The sequence below is a fragment of the Cervus elaphus genome, chromosome 2 (assembly GCF_910594005.1).
Source record: "Cervus elaphus chromosome 2, mCerEla1.1, whole genome shotgun sequence".
Lineage (NCBI taxonomy): Eukaryota > Metazoa > Chordata > Mammalia > Artiodactyla > Cervidae > Cervus > Cervus elaphus.
This window is the reverse complement of record NC_057816.1, coordinates 3,028,711-3,049,390: the sequence shown is the minus strand read 5'-3', so window position 1 is coordinate 3,049,390 and position 20,680 is coordinate 3,028,711. Positions and strand designations below refer to the sequence as shown.

Below are 20,680 nucleotides of genomic sequence, written 5' to 3'. Positions count from 1 at the left end.
GACAGGACTGAGCAACTGACACTCTCAGGGGAAAGCCAAAGTTCTGCCGTACAGAGACTAGTAGCTACAAGAAGTAAAACTGATGTAGAAAGTTACCATTTGGCAGCCTCCACATGAGAGCCGTTCAGTAATTCTGCTTTAAATGTTGAGAGTGAAAATAAGTAAAAATTTATAATTTATCTACCCAGACTGCCCCCCAGAAACCACCAACCCAAACGCTCTGATGACTGTTAATTATTGGGTGAGACCCTGGAACGTCCTGGAACAGGACCGTCTGCCCAGGATGGGGGCCCTGCCCCTGCTCCGCCGCTGCAGGCGGGAAGCCTGGTCCCAGCCTTTGCTGGAGCCCCTGTCCTCAAGCTCTGGCAGGCGCTAGCTCACGTGGATTTGAGGGGAAGACGGGTTTCACAGAATTGGCTCTTCCTGCTCGGTGAGTCCAGAGGCCGTCATTACGGGGCTGGGTCAGGAAACCGCAGCGTTTATTTGACCGAATGCAACCTTCTCCGTGGGTTGTGACCAGCGGGTCAAGTCTATTTCAATTTCAGGGGACAGTAAGGAACATCTCCTCTGTCTTCCTCCTTCCTGGGTGCTTGTGGCTCCACTGCACCTGTTCCTGCGATGACTCCGTCCATCACAACAAGGACAGCGTTTTTTTTGTTTGTTTGTTTGGCTGCTTTTTTCTAACCTTTATCTATCTCTGGCTGCGCTGGGTCTCCGTTGCTGTGCGTGGGCTTTCTCCAGCTCTGGAGTGGGGGCTTCTCAATGCAGTGGCCTCTCTCACCGCAGAGCACAGGCTTCAGGGCACAGAGGCTTCAGTAGCTGTGGCTCACGGGCTTAGTTGCTCCGCAGCATGTGGGGTCTTCCCAGAACGGGGATCGAACCTGTGTCCCCCGCATCGGCAGGCAGATTCTTAACCACTGGACCACCAGGGAAGTCCAAGGACAGCATTTTTAACTCCAGCGGGAGGCCAAGAGAATGCCCACTGACCCCCGTTTGGAAGCAATCTTGGGGTCTAGCTGACATATTGTTAGAAGCTCCGTTAGGGTCAGCTCTGGAATAATAGTAATTTCAAACTCTTGGAACCCCGAGACGCTGGCGGACTTGGTTCACAGTGGGAAGGAGTCAGTGGGGAGGGATGGTGCTCAGCCCAGAAGAACCATCAGGAAATAGCCCTGGATGCAGCCAGGTCAAGAGGGGCCCAGGCCAAACGCCACCCAAGGAGAGAAGCCAGGTCAGGGACCACAGACCCCAGGCCCGGCTCAGGTCTGTGACTGTCCTGGGAGGCTCAGGTTCACGCTCAAGAGCCCACGGACCCGTCTGTGGTCCAAGCCTCAGTGCCGGGAACCACGTCACCGTGATGGACAGAACCCCCCCCCCCTCCACCCCGCCATGAGCCGGGTGCCAGCCAAGGTGGCCAGGCCCAGAGGAGCAGTCCGCTCACCATGGGGCCCGAACCAGCACGTGCTCACTGCCTGCCCCCCAGCCCCCTGGTGCTCAGACCCAGGGAGTCAGAACCCCTCATGCCCACCCCTGCCTCCCCCCGCTCCCCATCCAGACTCTTCACAGCAGCCACCCCCCGGCCCCCCGCCTGCCGCCTGGGACACGCCCTTCTCCCCAGCCCTGGGGCCTCACCTCACCACCCCTGCCCTTGGAAGGTCAGCCCCCAGCAGGCATGGCACGGGTTCCTCCTCCAGGGGTCCCCACCCACAGGAGCCCCCTCAGCCTCGTGCCCACATCACCCATCAGGACAGCCAGGAGCCCGGCTTGTCCATGTCGCCCCCCGCCCCAGCATACAGACCCCCGGATTCGCCGTCTCACCACGTCCACTGGGCTGGTAAGCTGCTCACCTTCAGCCAGGCCTCTGCACTCACACCCTCGAGGCCTGCGATCTCCTGACCCCTCCAAGTACCCACTCACACTGTCCTGTCCCCGGCACCTCAGGCACTGCAGGAACGTCACTGATGAGCCAGCAGCCCTGCTCTCACACGGCGCGGCTAGATTTCGGGGACAGGAGTTGGCAGTGGTCCCAGCACGGCCACCTCTGCGTGGACCAGGACAGACATGGCCGGAGGAGCACAGGGGTGGGTCCTGCCCCCACGTTAGGGGTCAGAGGAGTCCCCACAGTGATGACAGAGCTCCCTTCCTCAGCTGACAAACACACGTGCTGGCGGTTCACGAACTGTGAGGGCCACGTGTGTGTGTGACGTTGACATGGGGTGGGCGGGCTGCCCCATCCCAGGAGGGGAGGGGAGGGGAGGGAGGCCCTGCTCACTGAGTCCACGATGAACGCTCTCTGCTCAGCATCACCCACCTGCCGGGGGGAGGGGGGGGAAGCCCTAAGTTGCCATGGAGACCCTCACCTGAGCTGCTCCCGGCTCTCACAACAGCCTCACTTCCGCTGGTTGAGTTCACATGTCCCGTGGGCACAGGGCTCTCCCTGGGGTGATGATGCCTCCCCCCAGGGGACACTGCATAACGTCTGCAGGTATCTTTGGTGGCCACAGCTGGTGGGAGCGTTCCTGGCATTCGTGGGTGAAAGCCAAGGAAGCCATAAACACTCCCACGGTGCACAGACAGCCCCTAGCAAGAAGAACTGCCTGGCCCCGCGGTGGAATACTATTCAGCCGTGAAAAAGAAGGAAACCCCACTATTTGCAAGGATGTAGACAGACCGTGAGGGTGTGACGCTATGCTGAAATAAGTCAGACGGAGAAAGACAAACACTGAACGATCTCACTGACATGGGGAGTCTAAAACAACGGAACTCACAGAAACAGAAAACAGACTGGTTGTTTTTTTTTTTCTGTGGCCACCCCGGGCAGGACGCAGGGGTGGGCAGAACAGGTGGAGGGCAGCAAAGGGTCCAGACCTCCAGCCATAAGATAAGTAAGCCCCACAGATGTCGTGGGTGGCGTGGGGACTTCAGTTAATCATGCCGTGTTGCCAGGAGGCCCCTGAGGGTCAGTGGTCAGGACTCTGCATTCCCCATGGAGAGGACACAGACTGGACCCCTGGTCGGGGGACTAAGACCCCACATGCCACATGGCATTGTGCGGCTCGGCAAAAAAAAAAGATACTCTGTATATTTAAAGTGCCTAAGAAAGCAGATGGGTTTTCCCTGGTGGCTCAGTGGTAAAGAATCTCCTGACAACGAAGCAGAAGCAGGTTCGAGCCCTGGGTTGGGAAGATCCCCTGGAGAAGGAAATGGCAACCCAGTCTAGTATCTTGCCTGGAGAATCCCATGGACAGTGGAGCCTGGAGGGCTACAGTCCATGAGGTCACAAAAGAGCTGGACATGACTTAGCAACTGAACAATGAGAGAGTAGCTCCTAAAAGTTCTCATCCTAAGAAGAAAAAAAAAGTGGAACTCTGGGTGGGGCTGGATGTTAACTAGATGTGTTGCGGTGGTCACTCCCCAGGGCACCCACAAACCAAGTCGTTAACTGCACACCGGGAATTAAGGTGAGGTTTTGTGTCAATTGCTTAGTCATAAAACCAGAAACCAAAAGAGAAAAGAGATGATTCAATAAAAGTGCCCATTTGGAACTGGTAAGAAAAACAGAAAGGCTCGTCTAGCCGCGAGGTCAGGAGGCTGGAGGATGGTGGCCTGTACTCTTCTCGCCCACACGTGATCGACGCCCCACGCATAAAGACTCGGTTTCCAGGGGGGGAGCTAGACGCCTGCGAGTGCGCGCCTGTCTTCAGGGCGGGAGACACAACTCTGTTACGCGTTCATTCACTCATTCAGCTCAGGTCCCTACGGAGCTCCTACCACCTGCCAGGCGCTGGCCAACTGCTGGCAACTCCGGGTACAACACGGGCCCTCGGAGCAGGCAGAAAGCACGTTTAAGACCCAGTGAAGGGTGATGCTGTGGGTGCATGTGGAGTCTCAACAAGAGCATCACCTCCTCTCCCCGAACCCACGCTTCAGGGGGCCTTCCCAAAGTCTCTCCAACCAGCCCTACCTCCGGTCTCCAGGTCGTGGAAATTCGGATCCAGGCCTCGGTCCAGCATCTTGACGATTTTCTCCACTGACCGATGCTGGATGTGATCCATGCATTTTTTCAAATTGGTCTGGAGAGAAAAGTAAAAGTGGTTTTATGGAGAAACGTCTCTACAGACCACGGAAAGGCTCCTTGTGGGATGCACGCTGGCCTCCTCTCCAGGGAGGAGATCTACCCCTCGAAGGGGCCCCACTGCAGACCCCAGGCTCACGGGGTAGCACTGTTCTGTGCCTGGAACCCCAGGGCCAAGCTCAGAGCCCAGTACATTTGCCATTAGCTCACCCTGGATGAATGTTCTAGAAACCACCCCCACCGATTCCTGTCGTTGCCTAGAGTCACAGGATATTTCTTCACTTTCAAAAGGCTGAACATCCTGGACCACTTTGAAAACAACACTTTCTAGGGTGCACCCCAGGTCTTCTGACTTCATCCCTGGTGATCGAGGCCCAGGGATTGGTATTTGTGCTTCTTAATCTCTAAAGCGGCAGGCTCAACGGGGAGCAAAAGGGCACAGCTCACTCGGCTTAATCCAAGCAAGTCAAGGTGAAGGAGACAGTCACTCCTCAAGAGACCAGACGACCAGGGGCTCAGCCCTGATGGGGCCGCCCAGCCATACCTGCAGGGAAATAACGATCATCTGTCCATCAGACAGACAGCCCGGCCGTTTGATCGTAACCACGGAATCCGAGACAGCTCTGCTGGAAGAACTGAAGGTTCTCACTGGCCAGTCCTCCGCCTCCACTCCACAGCCCACCTCCCCAAACACCCTGAAGCCCCTGGACCCTTCAGCCCAGGGACACAGGCTGAATCTCCACCTGGATGCTTTTGTACACCGTGGGAATAAAAATTCACAAATATCCAAGGACAGAGGACACACTTGGTTACACTGAATACCTTCACTGCTATTTACGAATGGACGTTATTTTAAAGGCACAAACACATTTTCATCATTTTCATCTACACGCTGGAGGGCAATTAAAAAACCAAAGGACCCACACTTGGAGTCTAAACACCCCTGTGCGGGCGGATCCCAGGGCTGGGCAGAGAAAGCCCAAGGGCAGCCTGACCTGTGCCTGAAAACCGCCAGAGCTGAAAGCACAGAGGGGACACGCCAAGGGGGTGGAGAGCCAGGCAGAAGGGCCACCAGCCACGTCTGGACAACTTGAGCACAAGAACAACGCGACTGGCAGGCGGCAACCCACTGAACACAGTGAAGATCCTCGCGTCCTTCCTGATACGAATGGGGGCGGAACACACACAAGGGGACCCTGCAGGGCGGGGAGGCCCCCTGTGCTCGTGGCCCCAGCTCAGCTCACCTGGGCAGGTCAGGGCTGGCTCGGGGAGGCCGTCAGGCAGCGACCCGATGCTGGCCTTCCCCAAGCTCCGCAGGAGATGCTCCAGGCTCCCCGGGGAGGGGTGGGGCAGGGGGAGGGCATCCCCGAGCATCCCTGGGCATCCCACCGCGTCCTCTGTGCTGGGCGAGGTGCCCACCACAGGCCCCAGCGCACCCTGGACACGCACAGCACCCCTGGCAGGGCACAGCGTGCCCGCAGAGCAGCCCACGGACCTTTGCTAACGCTCTCCTTCTGCCCTGCCGCCCTCGCGCAGCGGTCTGGCCTCCGAGCAGCTTATGTAAACACAACTTTAATCACAAGAGCGGCAGCAGCAGACACCTACTGCAGGGCTGGCCCCTATCTGGGCAGCGACGGCTCAGAGGGAATGGCCACCCCTCCTTCCAGAAACACCAGGGGGAGGTGAGTAGAAAGCAGGGTCCCAGTCTCCTCTCTCAGTGACGTTACTTCCCTTCTACACGGGCATCTACCGAGCCTGCCTCCCACGGGAGGAGATGTCGGCGGTGTCTAATGGGGCTCTGGCAGCTGCAGGGGCCCCTTCAGCCCCAACATCTCCCGGGAAGAAGAACCACTGTCCGAGAACCGCGCTGATCTCTGGAGACGCCGCCGCGGGAATGACAGCAACACTCCTCGCTTACCTTCGTGTGCAGCTTGGCCAGCTGTTTCTCGTCCAGGTTGGTCTGTCTATACACCCGCTTCTTGTAGCGAAACTGACACAAAGAAACAGGGGGGGGGGGGGGAAGGAAAACCAGGTAAGTATTTCACACGGCTGGCCGCTGAGAGGGAAAGCCGGCCTCCACCATGGCCGTCTCACCCACGGCAGGGGCCCCTGAGCAAACCCCGCAGCGCTAAATAAACCGTTTGTGTTCGAAGCGCAGAGACTGCGACAGCACATGAGTAACTTCTGCAGAGACGCTGCTGGAAAGTCACTAAGAGAAACGAGAGCAATCGGAGGGGCGAGCACCCCGGACCTGGTGTCCTCTGCCTCCTCTGCCAGTGAGCCAGTCTCCCTGCTGTCGGCGAGGCGCCAAATCGGGACCCACTTCTCACATCGGCCACGTCCCCAGCATCGGCCACCTTTATTAAACACGCATTAGAAGACCGAAGAATTGATGCTTTTGTGGTGTTGGAGAAGACTCTTGCGAGTCCCTTGGACAGCAAGGAGATACAACCAGACCACCCTAAAGGAAATCAACCCTGCATATTCCACTGGAAGGACTGATGCTAAAGCTGAAAGTTCAGTCCTTTGGCCACCTGATGGGAAGAGCCAGCTCATTGGAAAAGACCCTGATGCCGGGAAAGATTGAGGGCAGGAGAAGAAGGGGACGACAGAGGATGAGATGGCTCGATGGCATCACCAGCTCAACGGACATGAGTCTGAGCAGGCTCCGGGAGATAGTGAAGGACAGGGAAGCCTGGCACGCTGCAGTACATGGGGTCACAGAGCGTCGGACACAACTGAACGGCTGAACCACAACAGAAGCCCCAGCCCGGTGGAGCCGCCGGCCTGCGGTCTCCGCCTGGGACCTCAGAGCTCAGCCTCACTCCCTCAAACGTCAGGGCCTCCACCAACCTGGAGGATACAGGGGAACAGAGGGCATACCCTGGACAGGTGCAGTAACGGTGCCCAGGAGGGCGCGGCGGGGCTGCAGGCTGCTTCTGAATCCGCAGTGACCCCGCCTGACCACCCCCCGCTTCTCCCAGGTGCCCTGGATGCTTCTGTAGTAGATGCACCAGGGTGGGTTTGGGAAGATGCTGGCCGCTTGGGCGTCACTAGGTTTCTGGGTCGAAACATGGCTCCAATTCCAGCCCCATCACTGTCCCAGGGTAACCAAAAGTGGGGTCCAGCTGCTCACCATTCAGCCAATCAAGAGGCCAGGTTGGTGGAAAGGGGAGTTTGTTTGATTTTGGATGCTGGCCACTGGCAGTGGGGGCCAAGTGCCTCTTCAAAGGCTGACTCCCCTCCCAAACAGTCAGTGGGCAAGAGCTTTCACCGACGGAGGGAGGGGGCTGCAGGCACAGTCAGCTCTGACAAGCATCTTGAAATGGGTCATCAGTGGTCTGACCAGCGTCGTCTTGGTTGTTTTAGGTACAGCTCATCTTTAGTTGCAAGGTTGGTTTGTTCCCATTTCTTTGAGGCCAGTTCCCAGAACTGTGGCAGCTTATGTCCCGGCTGGGCTTCCCAGGCAGCGCTAGTGGTACAGAACCCGCCTGCCAGTGCAGCTGATGTAAGAGACGTGGGTTCGGTCCCTGGGTCGGGAAGGAGGGCGTGGCAACCCACTCCAGTATTCTTGCCTGGAGAACTCCACGGACGAGGAGCCTGGCGGGCTACAGATGAGGGTCATGAAGAGTCAGACACGACTGAAGTCTTAGCACGCACACGTGCAAGGATGCACGTCACAGCTATAGTCTGGTCGCCGTGGAGTTAACTTCTTCCACCTGGTGGGGGTTTCAGGATCTAAAAGACAGCTCCCAGGACATGACATGGCTCAGAGTATTATCTATAGCCCTTGAGGAAGAACTAAAAGTCCTTGACTTCACTTAGAGACTAACCTTTATGATTTGGTCTCCTTTGAACGTCTTCCTTTATTTCTACATGTTCTCCCTTGTCTGATTAAACTTATTCTTTGGGTAAAGTTCTTCCACAGACAAAAGGTGGGCAGAGGACATGGGGGGCCAGGACCACATGGTCCTGCTCCGTTTCACTAGCAGCTGAGTCACGGGGCTGAATGCCTGCCTCACCGGAGCCTCCGCTTCCTTGTCAGTCACACGGGGATCACACTCAAAGCTCCCAGGGCACCCCGGGAAGGAACATGAGCTTCCTGGCCCAGGACCAGCGCTGGGCAAACACTGTACCCTTCCCACCCCCACTTCCTTTGATTCCCCCCTCTCACTCCAAGGAGTTTAAATAACCACGGATGCGACATGAAGGCTCAGAGCCGGGGATGAGCTAACCCTGAAGGTCTGATTTCATTCACGTTTCCAGAGCGACCCCCTTATGGCCTCCCCCCAACTCCAAACAGAACAGCAATCCCGTAAGAAACCACATGCCTTGGTGCCACAGATAAGAACCTGTTATTATTTTTTTTTCTGGTGCCAAAGTAAACCAGTGCAATCAGAAAATCCTGTGAAACGCGGCAGCACCCAGTTCCTGGATCATGTGCTTTTGAGAACAGTCAGCGTCCATCCTCTTGAACCGACCTTGTGGGAGGAGACGCAGGCCGTTTTAGGATTCTGCCCCCTGGTTCTAGAGTCAACCAGGACACCACATCCAGGGGACGGCCGTGAAACCTCCCTGTTGCTTATCCTCATCCCAGACGAGAATGCTTGTCTTCTTCACCCGTCTTCATCCGTGGCCCTGGGGGCGTGGCTGCATGCGTGTGCCTCTGCTCAGCCGTGTCTGACTCTTCACAGCCCCACGGACGGCAGCCCGCCAGGCTCCTCTGTCCATGGGATTTTCCCTGGCAAGAATACTGGAGTGGGTGGCCATTTCCTCCTCCAGACGATCTTCCCAACCCAGGGATCGAACTCATGTCTCCTGCATTGGGAGGCAGATTCTTTACCACTGAGCCACTCGGGAAGCCCCTGGGAGTGACCTGCGAGACTGTAACAGTTTGCTAACTTGATGGATCTGTAGGACTTCAAGTCACTGGGTGCTTCTTCCAGTTATAAAAACACACACTAGGGCCGGTAACATCTCTCGGCAGGAGGGTGAGCACTTACAGGAGAATGTCCTGCTTCCAGAGTCATAATCGTTTGCAACGTGTGGCTACAGAGGGACCCAGGCTCAGAAACACAAGTCCTTTTCTCGCCCTTCTCTCCATGTGTCGTAGGGAGCCAACCCTGTCCTACTGCAATGATCCAAGGCTCAGATCCACGATGCTCTGGCGTGTCCACCGCCAGGCCCGGCTCAGCCCCGCAGAGCAGACCATCCGGCAGGACGGTGGTCCAGGGAGATGAGTGAAGACATGTGTGAGCGATGCTTCCGTGGCAACGAGAGCGGACGGCAGGGGCAGCTGCAGCCCCGCCGCTGGGGCTTGCCCGTTTCCAGGCCGTGTGCTCAGAGCGGTGCTTCGTGGAGCAGCCCACCCGGGCCTCACGGCCGTGGAGAAGGCGGCCCGAAGGCTCCCCTGCCTTCACAGCTGGGAACCTGTGGCTCAGAGAGGCTGGGCGTGGGGAACACGCAGGGTCCCTCGGCGGCCAGGACGGGACCCAGGCTGTCTGAGGTCACAGCCCCGGCTCCCGTGGTCCCCGGGCAGGACGTCAGAAGCACACGTGCGTCAGCTGTTCTGGAAGCCAGGACAGCGGCTCTGGCTGCGCGGTTCCACCGGGCTCTCCCCGGCTTCCTCCTGTTCAGGGATTTGGGGGCGGGGGTGGGATGGGCCAGCCTTCCTCGAGATGCTTTCTGATCAAGAGCAGGCTCTGGACTTCCTGTTCCCACCTGTTTTACTGTCTTTATGGAAATTATCAGCCCCTAAAGGAGCTGTGGGTTTACTGCTCCTGGCCTGTCCCCTCCCACAGAGTGTAAGCTTCATCGGACCAGAACCCTGACTGTCCCGTGTCGAGAAAGGGCTGGTACTGAGCAGGCAGGCCCCCAACAAGGGGTTGGTCAATGGATCCCCACTTCACAGATGCAAACCGAGGCCGGGACAGGGACCCACGTGACTCCCGAGAGGCACGTCAGCTTTTCCTCCGCGGGAAATCTTCTCCCTGGCCCAGGGCACACTGGGGATCGCAGAACCTCAGCCTCGACGTCCCCATCAGGCCTGGGAACGTGCAGGTGAGGTGCAGCCTCGGCCTTCTCTGACTTCAGAGACCTCGGCGTCTCTGACTTCAGACTCACCCCCATGAGGGCACAGATGCTACTCCTGGGCTCTCACCATCGGCCAGGCAGAAACAAATACCATCGCTTGATAATGAGGGGTGCGTGGGGCACCTGTAGAAATGTCCACGTTTCCTCCTACTCATGTCTCTGTGTTAATACCCCGTGTGTGGGGTGGGGGGGCCACTGGGAGACGGACCACTGTGTACACACCACTGTACACAGAACAGATGCCAACAAGGACCTGCCACACGGTGGGGGGACGCCACTCCGCACTCCGTAATGGCCGATACGGGAGAAGACTCCATAAGAGGTGGATACACCTAAATGAATAACCGACTCACTCTGCGGTACACTCGAGATTAGCACAGCGCCGTAAATCAACAACACTTCAGTAAAACTCAATTTAAAAAAAGCTGAATAGACTCTGTATCCCGCTGTCGTGTGAAAACTGGATAAATCTTAATGATGTTGAATGGGTCGTGGTGCTTTTCAGGTCTATGGTATCCTTCTACTTTCCTGTCTGTTCATTCTGTTAATTTTTGAGAGCTTGATACTGAAACTCCAACTAAAAAAAATCTTAATTTATCTACTTAAAAAATAATCGTAATACATTGTGGAACTGTATGTAACTTTGTTCTGTACTTTCCAAGTGTCCTGTAAATGTGTTATCATACTTTCATAATAAAATTTTTTATTTTTTAACTTAAATAATCTTAAAAAATGATGTGGAAATTCCGTATGTAAACCTGGGCTCCCCAGGGGCAGGGTCTGGGGACACCCCTTCTGTGGATGTGAGACGGCCAGTGGATGCCCCCCAAACGTCACGAGGCAGCCCACCTACCCAGGAGCACCTGACCAGCCACAGGGGCTCACAGCCCACTGGTCACTAACGAGACTCAAGCTTCTGACTTCAGCTGGATGGCCGCCGGCCACCCACGCCAGGGAGAGACCCAGTGGGGCAGAAGCAAAGCCCACTCTGCACCGCGAGACTCAAAGGTCCCGGGGACAAGACCCACGGTCCGCTCACAGCAAGACATCCCTGCAGCAGGACGTCCCTCCAACAAGTCCGTCCGATCCATGGTGAGAAAACAGACAGCTACGCATTGCATGTGCGCCTGCTAAGTCACTTCAGTCGTGTCTGACTCTTCACCACCCCGTGGACTGTAGCCCACCAGGATCCTCTGTCCATGGGATTCACCAGGCAAGAACACTGGAGTGGGTTGCATGCCCTCCTCCAGGGGATCTTCCCCACCCAGGGATCGAACCCGAGTCTCTTACGTCTCCTGCACTGGCAGGCGGGTTCTTTACCACCTGGTCTGCAGATCAGGACAGAATCACCTGTGAGCTCACGAATGCAAACTATTGATTTAAGAGTGATTTCCAAAAGGAGTCAAACGCGGAGTGTGGGAAGGCGCCCCACCCCCCCGCCCCATCGCGCCGGCTCTGGGCAGGCGGCCGTACCTCCAGGGACGGGATGCCCTTGCCCGTGGGCTGCGGGTACTCGCGCAACAGCCGCTCCTCGTCCAGGAACTTGCCGTCGCGCCCGTCACTGGCCGGCTGGAACAGCCCGTAGTTCAGGACGTCCTTCAGGCTCTGGTTCAGTGAGCACAGAATCCGCTGCTTTGCGACCCACACCGTAGCATCCGGGTTGAATCGAATGCACTTCTGCGGGGAGGACAAGACCCCTGGTTAGTGATGCAGGAACCCCCCGGGGCAGGTGGTCAGAGATGCCCAAGGGGCCTCCATTCCATCCTGAGGGCTCCTCTGAGCTCTGGACTCCCTGGCTTTAAGGTGAAAACCATGACCTTCTTGTCTCCTTGGCAAATATAAAAGGGGAAAAGCTCAGATGGAATCACTGATTCCGGGGCCCCAGTTCTCACTCCGGGACCAGCTGCTTTTTCTGGTCACCACTCACCATCACTGACTGCCTTGGGCAGTTCTCTCACTTGGACAGAGTTTCTCAAACTTCCCTGCTTGTTAAAACACACATGGATGACCCTGCACCCTCCCGGAAGAGTGTCCCATGCAGCAGGTCTGGGTCCGACCACAAAGCTGCCTTTCTCACAAGTTTCAAGGTGATGTGACCGCAGCTGACCCAGGAAACAGACTGAGGACCATGGCTCGAGCAAATCATAGCGTAGCTGAATTTCTACACCGATGGCTCCCCGTTGACATCTCACGGACAGATAGAGGTCTCCTTTCCTCACTTCACTGACGGGAGAGCCCGGGGCACCGGCGGCTGCGCCCCACCCACCTGACTGTAAAAACACTCACAGCGCCCGTCCCAAGCCATAAAGGAGGCGACTATGAGAAAGGGTTTGACTTAGAAATCATATCCGGTGCCATGAAAGTTAATTTTTGAAAAGGTTACATGGTACAGACGGTTCCCGCAGACCAACCGTGAACACTTTTCAAGAACAGAACAGCGCCGCTAGGATCTGAACATGCGACTTGGTCTCAAGTCCCAGGTCCCGCCCGTGAGACCCGCCCACGAGCCAGGAAAACAAGGCTAGGACGAGTCCACTTCTGACCGCAATTAAAGTTATGTTCTACTGCACAGCCATCAGCAGGGGTTCAAAACTTGGCTTACTCGCTGTGAAAGCATTCGGGTAGAAGAGGACTGACCGCGCCAGAGGCTGGAGCCAGGCCTCTGCAGGGGCGCCCGCACGCCCGAGGCGGCGCCAGGGCCCTTCTCTCCCCCTGACCCTCTGCCTGGGCCGCGCCTCCCGGGAGGTAAGAGGATCCCGCTTTTCTCAACAATGCGGTTGGTGGAGCAGGCAGCCCGGAATCCCACCGCCAGGAAACCTGACCCCATGGGCATGGATGTGCCATCTGTCCGTCTCCAATGGCAAAGACCAAACTGGAGAGTAAGGCTCAGAGTTCGTCTCTGGGCCGCGAGGCGGGTGGGGGCCCGGCTGTTCACTTCGGGGACTGCCAGCCACCCCCCGCCACCTCGGGCTGAGGAAGAAGAGTGTCTGCGAACTCCCAGTCCTTCTGAGCTCTCCCAGCTGTGACCAAGTGGGGCTGTGCATCCCCCTGCAATTCCTGCTTGGAGAATCCTTGCTGGCCTCTGGTTCCAGCTGCACGGACAACGCCAGTTCCCTTAGACACCAGCGTCCAGAGGGCCCGAGGGCCCCTCCCTGTGGCTGGCAGAAAGGAAGCTGCCAGCAGGCGGGTGCTGAGCGGAGCACAGCTGGGAATCGGGCCCCAGGGAGCCCGTGCGGCATTTGTAGGTGGTCCCAGAGATTCCTGGCGCCCGCTGGCGCTCAGTGGGCAGAGCTGGGGAGGCTGCCTCTGTGCACTGTGGTGGGCGGGCCCTGCACGGCGAAGGGATGTCCTGCTCCAAAAATGCCAGGAGGGCCCCGCTGAGAAACTGCTAGAAGGGACAGGAGCTCGGAGGTCAGAAAGGCTCGGGTTTACGACCCAGCTACGTATTCTAACCTTGTGATCCTGGGCAACACAGCTGCTCAGCAGGTGCCCCGTTTCTGTGATGAAAACCACCCCAACTACACAACCTGCAGGTCTGTTGTAAGGATCATACAGAACAGACGATAAGTGCTGTTACAGGCTGAACTGTGTCCCTCCCAAAAAAGGTAAGGGTTCCTACTCCTTAAGGAGCTCCGAGTCTATCTAGCAGGGGGTAATGATCATGACGATATTGGTGGTGATGATGGTGGTGATGATGCTGGTTATGGTGAAGATGTGATGGTGGTGATGACGGTGGTGATGGTGAAGATGTAATGCTGGCGATGGTGGTGGTGATGTAATGATGGTGGTGATGGTGGTGATGGTGCTGGTTATGGTGAAGATGTGATGGTGGTGATGACGGCGGTGAAGATGGTGACAATGGATAATAACACTGCCTATTAACGCATAGACGTGGAATCTAGCAAGATGGCATGCTGTTATTGTTCAGTCACCAAGTCATGTCTGACCCTTTCGAGACCCCATGGACTGCAGCCCGCCAGGCTCCTTTGTCCATGGGAGTCTCCAGGCGAGAATACTGATGTGGGTCACTGTTTCCTTCTCCAGGGAATTTTCCCAACCCAGGGATCAAACTGGCATCTCCTGCACTGGCAGGCGGATTCTCCACCACCGAGCCACCAGGGAAGCCGCAGAAAAATGGTGGAGAGGATCTTATTTGCAAAACGCGGAAATACAGACACAGATGCAGAGAACAGCACAGACACCCAGGCGGGGAAAGCGGATGGGGTGAACTGGGAGATAGAACTGACGTATATATCCTATTCACGACCATGTGTAAAACAGATAAGTAACAAGAACCTACCTTATAGCACAGGAAGCTCTACTCAGGGCTCTGTGATGATGTAAATGGGAAGGACATCCGAAAAGAAAGAGATATATAAATATTATATAAATATACACTTAACATAGTTGGTTCACTTGGCTGTGCAGCAGAGGCTAATACAACTAGTAAAGCAACTAGACTCCAATAAAAATTTTACATTTTTTTAGAAATAAATAAAAAGGACTCAGACAAAACTGAAAACAAACAAAAAGACATGGCAAGAGAATTCTATGTGAGAGAGTAAATTGCTCTCCAAATCTGTCCTGGGCCCTGGGAAGCGGAGCTGATGGCAATGGTGGTTTTGTAAGATGTTATAGGAGTAAGAGGCTTGAAACACACAAAGCTTGAAAGAATGGTAAATACTACACTGCGTGAAATACGCGTCATTAGAGGGAGCCATCTGGGGGCCAAGGGAAGAACCATCAACAACACAGGCTGAATTACGTATCTGTTCAGATCACCTCCTCCACTCGCTCACAGACCTCAGCTGAGACTTAAATTCAGCTCATTCTTGACTTTCTCCAGCAAAAAGCCAGGAGGAAGAGGAGGGGGGGAGGGGAACTGACAAAGCCTTCGGGGGGTCATCGTGCTGCGGGAGCCCCCTGCATCACCCCTGCATCCCGGATACGGAGCTGGAGACACAGAGCCCTGTGCTTTCAGCAAGAAAGCACGATATTCTGAAAGAAATCCCTGCTTCTGAGCATGTCTTTCATTGCGAAAGAAGCACGTTTCATGTCATCCTCAATGCTTTCATGATGCATTTGAAAGACTCTCAGTAAACAGAACCTGCCAGGAGTCATTTAGAGGTCATCGAGGGGTGCCTGGTCTCTGAGAGCCGTTCACCCACCACTTGCGAACCTCTGCCCCCCAAACCGTGACTGGGACGGTTTCCAAATGCAATTGCCCAAATGAAATGATGCTTCTTACTGTGGACAAAGATCCATCAGGCTGGGCTCATGGTGGAGAATAGCCAAATGCTGTCACAGGTCACACGTGAAGGGATGTATACAGAAGGGGGAAAACCGTGGGTGACCTTGACCGAGAAGGACAGCCTAGTCCGAGGAAGGTGACGGCCAGGAGCCACACTGGTGCTTCTGAATGTTTAAGCACTAACAAAGGCCAAAGTGGCCACAGGTTAGGGTTCTTCCAATCAGGATAACATTTTTCAAAGGATAAAAGTTTCAGAGCAGCCCCTGACACTGTGATGAAGCGGTGGGCAGACCTGGTGACCTTTGAGGGGCCAGCTAGTGATCCTCTGTACCATCAAAGTCCTGGCACCTGAGAGGCACTGGCTTGGGCTCTGCCAGAGATTCCCGCCCTCCCTGGAGGTGAGTTTGTTTTCCTTGTCAGTCCCCATGATTTCCGGCAAGCACAGAGCAAAGTGGAGGATCTGATGCTGGCTAAGAGGTCCTCCCAGAAGCGGTAAGAGCAGAAGGAGGAGGATTAAGCTGTGCTGACAGCAAACTCAAGGTGCTCACCATGTGCCTGCCAGCCCAGCGAAGAAAGTGCGTCAAATCCATCATCTGCTCCCCGTGTTCTCCTGGTGGAGGTATCAGCAGCCCCAAGCCCAGAAGGGAACACCCTGGACCCTCAGGTCTGCCCCCAGCATCACACAGCTGCCAGAGGCGGGGCTGGAATGAAGGGACCTGAGGGCTGAGGAGTTTCAACTTGGCCCCACAGCACAGGATGCAGCCATGAACTGGGAGGGTTCACCCAGGGGGCCGTGAGGTGGAGTCCAGGGGAGAGAGGGAGACGGGGGAGGTGTGGCCCAGCGCACAGGGCCAGACACTGCGCCCATCAAGCAGAGTAAGAGCTCCCGTCCGTCCGCCTAGAAAGCAGGGTGGTGAGCAGAGCATCAGAAGTGGGAGCCACAGAACTCCAACCACGGATCCGAGGGTCTCCCCTCGGCTTTGACACAAAAGATTGAATACTGATGGTTCGCGCCCTCTTTCTGCCTGTTCTGGACCATTCTCATCAGCCCGGGACACGACACGCAGGAGGAGGAGAGCTCTGCGCTTCCCCAGGGTGGTCTCTGAACCACAGCATTCCCACCACAACGTGAGATTTACAAAGCTTCTGACAGGATGTGCAATAATTCCAGAGCCAGGCATTACTTTCTCTAAGGGATTTAAGAGGGTATTAACACACAGCTTAAGAAGATGAGCACACCAAGCCAGACGTCTGCCGTCCGGGCCGCAGAGCCCCCGAGGGCTGCACCGATCGCGCTCACGGACGAAGCGTCAGCCTCACATCTAACAGGGAGAGGCAGCGCAGAATCCCTACAGCACACAACGCTGGGGCTGGTTAAACAGGCTTTTGATTTTTTTAGTGATACGTACGAAAATAAAGCTCCTCCTGGCCTTTAGTGAGCTGCCCAGGACATGAGTGACAACCAGCTTGGTCACAGCCCAACTTTCTCGCGGGCTTTCACCAGAGAGCCCCTAAGCCTTCCCCTTTGGTTTAAACAACCGATGACACATCAATCTCCTGATTAAAACCGTGGAGTGTAAACCACTGCACTTAAGGACAGTGAGGCTGATTACCATCACGTCACAGAGAAAACGGAGGTGGGGGGAGTCAGGGGCCACGGGGAGGGGGCTCTCCTTGGCCTTAGCAAGCAACTAACGAAACCACAAAGAAAACCAGATTCCACGCTTCTGTCCCCGCCAAGTGATCCAAATGCACACTACAAAGGACAAAGCAGGGTGGCTCAGAGTAGAGAGAAAGATCCAAACCGTAAACCGTATATTTCTGCATAAGGCAAAGAGAATAAGTGGATGGGCAGACGGATGGACAGAAAGATGGATGGATTGCTGGCTGAATGGATGAATGACTGGATGGATGGATGAATGGATGGATGGATGGAGAGAAGGATGGATGAAGGGAGAGACGCATGGATGGATGGACAGGTGGACAGATGGCTGGCTGGCTGGCTGGGCGGATGGAGGGACAGATGGATGGATGGATGGATGGGTGGGTGCATGGATGGATGGATGGACAGATGGATGAATGGATGGACAACTGGATGGAGAGATGGATGGGTGGATGGGTGGACAGATGGATGGATGAACAGATGGATGGATAGATGGCTGGGTGGATGAATGGATGGATGCATGGATGGATGGATGGATGGATGCATGGATGGACAAATGGACAGATGGATGGATGGTGTAAGGAGAGATGGATGGATGGATGAATAAATGGATGGATAATAACAATAAAGACAAACCTTAAAAACATAACATCTAGTGGAAAACATAAGTTACAAATGACATGCCCAGCATGATATCAGGTTACCTATAATTTCTTTTTTTACTCAACAACACAACACCATATAGTGACCGCTGACACACACAGAAGAACAAGGGACGAGTGGGGTTCACGACAACATCTGCCCCTGAGCAGAATGGCCAGGAGGCTGAGAGAGACACTGACTTTATCTGAAGCATTCTAACCCTGTAATTAAAAAATGACAAAATGTTAACCACTGTCAATTCTGCATAATAAATCATAAAAACTGGTATGGATAGTATTATTCTTTGTCTTTTCCTGTATTTTCAATTTTCTCTAAATTAAAAAAAGATACATCAATCTGGAACCTGAGGTGTTCCTCGGTCTCTTGAGGGTTTCCCTGGCTGGACTGGAGTCAGCCTTGGACCACACTCCAAGCTGGAAACACCACTCTCGAATGAAGGACGTGATCACTGTTGTCTCCTTCTGCCCACTGAGTCCTCTTTGAGGACTTTTTTTAGGGCAGAACACGTACTCAAGTCAGGGTCACACACAACTAACTTTCTAATTAAGTCTAAAATCCCAAATGAATTTCCTTGTGGTCAGCAAACAGCGGGTGGGTAAGGAAAACCTGAAGACAAATGGCAGTGTGACAGACGAAGAATGCTCTCATCTCTGTGCTGCCCAGGCTGTGGGCGACCCGAGGCCAGTGAATGGAGGCGTTTAAGGTCAACGGGATAAGTGTCGTTCTGTGGGGAAGACTTGTGGGGAGGGGCTTGCCTCCAACAGGAGAGGCAGACAACAGGAGTAAATAAATAGAAGCCTTCTTCCCAGGCCATGCATCGCCGATGCCACCAACACAGAACCTCCAGGACAGGCAAATCCAGAGACAGAAGGCAGACCAGTGGTTGCCAGGGACTGGGGTAGGGGGCGGGGAGTCCCTAGGGGAGGGAGGTGGGGAACCCCTGGGGCAGGGGGTGGGGAATCCCCACCAATGGGTATGGGGTTTCTTTTTGGGGTGATAAAAATAAGATTGACTGTGGTGGTGGGTATCCTCACCTCTGAATTAACTAAAATTCATTGAATTGTACACTTTTAATGGGAAAACGGTATGGTGCGTGCACGGCATGTGAGTGACATCTCTATTTTTAAAAGAAAAGGAGTCTGTTTTTGTTCCTTTCCTGAGAAGGTGCAAAGATGCAGGCAGTACATTTAAAACCAAGTTGCCACCAGTCGCCCTCAAGGACCCTTTCTTTCCTGGCCAGAGCACAGGCTCCTGTGAGAGTCACATCCGCTCTGATGACCCCGACTCTCTCATCAGGAACCTGCCCCCGTCTCCACCTTCTCCCGCTGCCCCTGGCCCCAGATTCTTGCAGGGACCCCCTACCTGCCTCTGCTTCCTTCCGTCCTCCCCTGAGAGAAGCTGAGAGAAGAGGTCACGCGCTCTGCAGCAAACCTTTCCGAAGCCCTCACTGTTCTTCAGGGGGAATCACACCCCACCCCGCCTCGGCCCCTACACACCGCCCTCCGCCCCGAGCACCCACCTGGCTGGCAGCCGTGACCCCCTCCGCTGCTCTGACACACCAGCCCCATTCATCCCCACCTCCGGCATGCCGTTCCTACAACCCTCTGCCCAGAAGGTTCTGGCCAAAGATCTTTACAAGCTCATCTCTCATCACCTGGGGCTCAACTCGGAAGTCACCCCTTGTGCAGTGCAGGCGAGGGCTGAGATGAATTCGTGATTCCTAAACGTGGAGCTGGTGGATCTGCAGGGGATGGGGTGCCGTGTACACTTGACCCGACCCTAAAACCAGAGAGACTCGCGGAGGGAGGGCGGTTCTACAACAAAATGGCAACTGGGTTCACATTTAAAAACTCACTTTCAGCAGGTGCAGAACACTTCTGAGGAAAGAGGCATCTGCAGCCCCCCAGAGGGAAGATGGGCGAGACGGGGCTGGGGTGGGGAGATGGTGACGCTGGTTCAAAGGGATTCAGAAGCTCCAGGGTGGGACCTGTCAGTGCACTGGCTGAGGGCGATGGCAGGCCCTGGGTAACTCCTGGGTTCTGGCTCAGACAAAGGAATCAGAGAAGGTTCATAGCCCAAAGTGGGAACCAGCCAACTGACCATCACCAGGGGAGGGAACGAGCCACATGATCAGTAAGTTACTACTCGGCGATAAGAAGAAATAAAATACAGACGGATGCCGCCATGCGGACGAGCCTCACAGCCGTGCTACTGGTTGAGACAAGCCAGACGTGAAAGCCCACACACCACGTGACGTGCTCACGTGGATCATCCAGAAGAGGAGACTCCGTGTGTGGAGACAGACACGGTCAGCGATTGTCAGGGCTGGAAGGGGGATGGAGGATGAACGGCAAAGAGGAACAACGCGGGTGATGGGCCGAGTCCAGACCCGGATGGTGGGTGCACCAGCTCAGCAGACTTACTGAAAACCACTGGATGGTGCCCTTTAAGGGAGTGAACTTCACGGCCTGTAATGACACCTCCATAAGGTTAGGATTTTCCACGCTAACCACGGCGGCGGGGAGAGGGACCCTGTGGGCCAAGTTTGGAGGGTCAGAGGGAAGGGGACAGCGTGGTGTCATCTGTTCTGGACCATCTGAGTCAAGGGGCCTCTGAGCTTCCGACTGAGAACGTTTCAAGAGAGAAATGAAGTCTGTGCCCCGGACGGGAGGTCCAGCCGGAGACGTGACCATGGGCAGCGGGCGCTGGACAGACATGGGTGCTAACAGGGCCTCCTGTGGGGGGCCGGGGAGAGCCTCGCTGAGCCCGGCTGTCATGAGGGATGAGAGTCCCCCGAGAAGGAATCCTGTCTGAACAAGACAAGCCCGGGAAGCAGGGGACCCCGAGGGCTGGGCTGCAGTGGCCAGGCTCGGCCAACCAGTCCCTTGGCCTGAGCCTCCCGCTCTCCGCTGACCCAGTGCCTGGAAGTCCAGAG

General features: G+C 55.5%; 1 protein-coding gene across 2 annotated transcripts in view; it reads right to left on the bottom strand.

Annotated features, from left to right (window-relative positions):
* The window catches only part of SHANK2 (SH3 and multiple ankyrin repeat domains 2), a 554,292-nt gene that overhangs the window by 436,022 nt on the left and 97,590 nt on the right, over positions 1-20,680 (bottom strand). For both annotated transcript variants that reach the window (XM_043924118.1, XM_043924122.1), the window contains 3 exons: positions 11,642-11,845; positions 5,994-6,065; positions 3,965-4,073 (listed from right to left, as the gene is read on the bottom strand). In XM_043924118.1, coding sequence (XP_043780053.1) covers positions 3,965-4,073; positions 5,994-6,065; positions 11,642-11,845 — 385 coding nt within the window. The remainder of the gene's footprint in view (positions 1-3,964; positions 4,074-5,993; positions 6,066-11,641; positions 11,846-20,680) is intronic.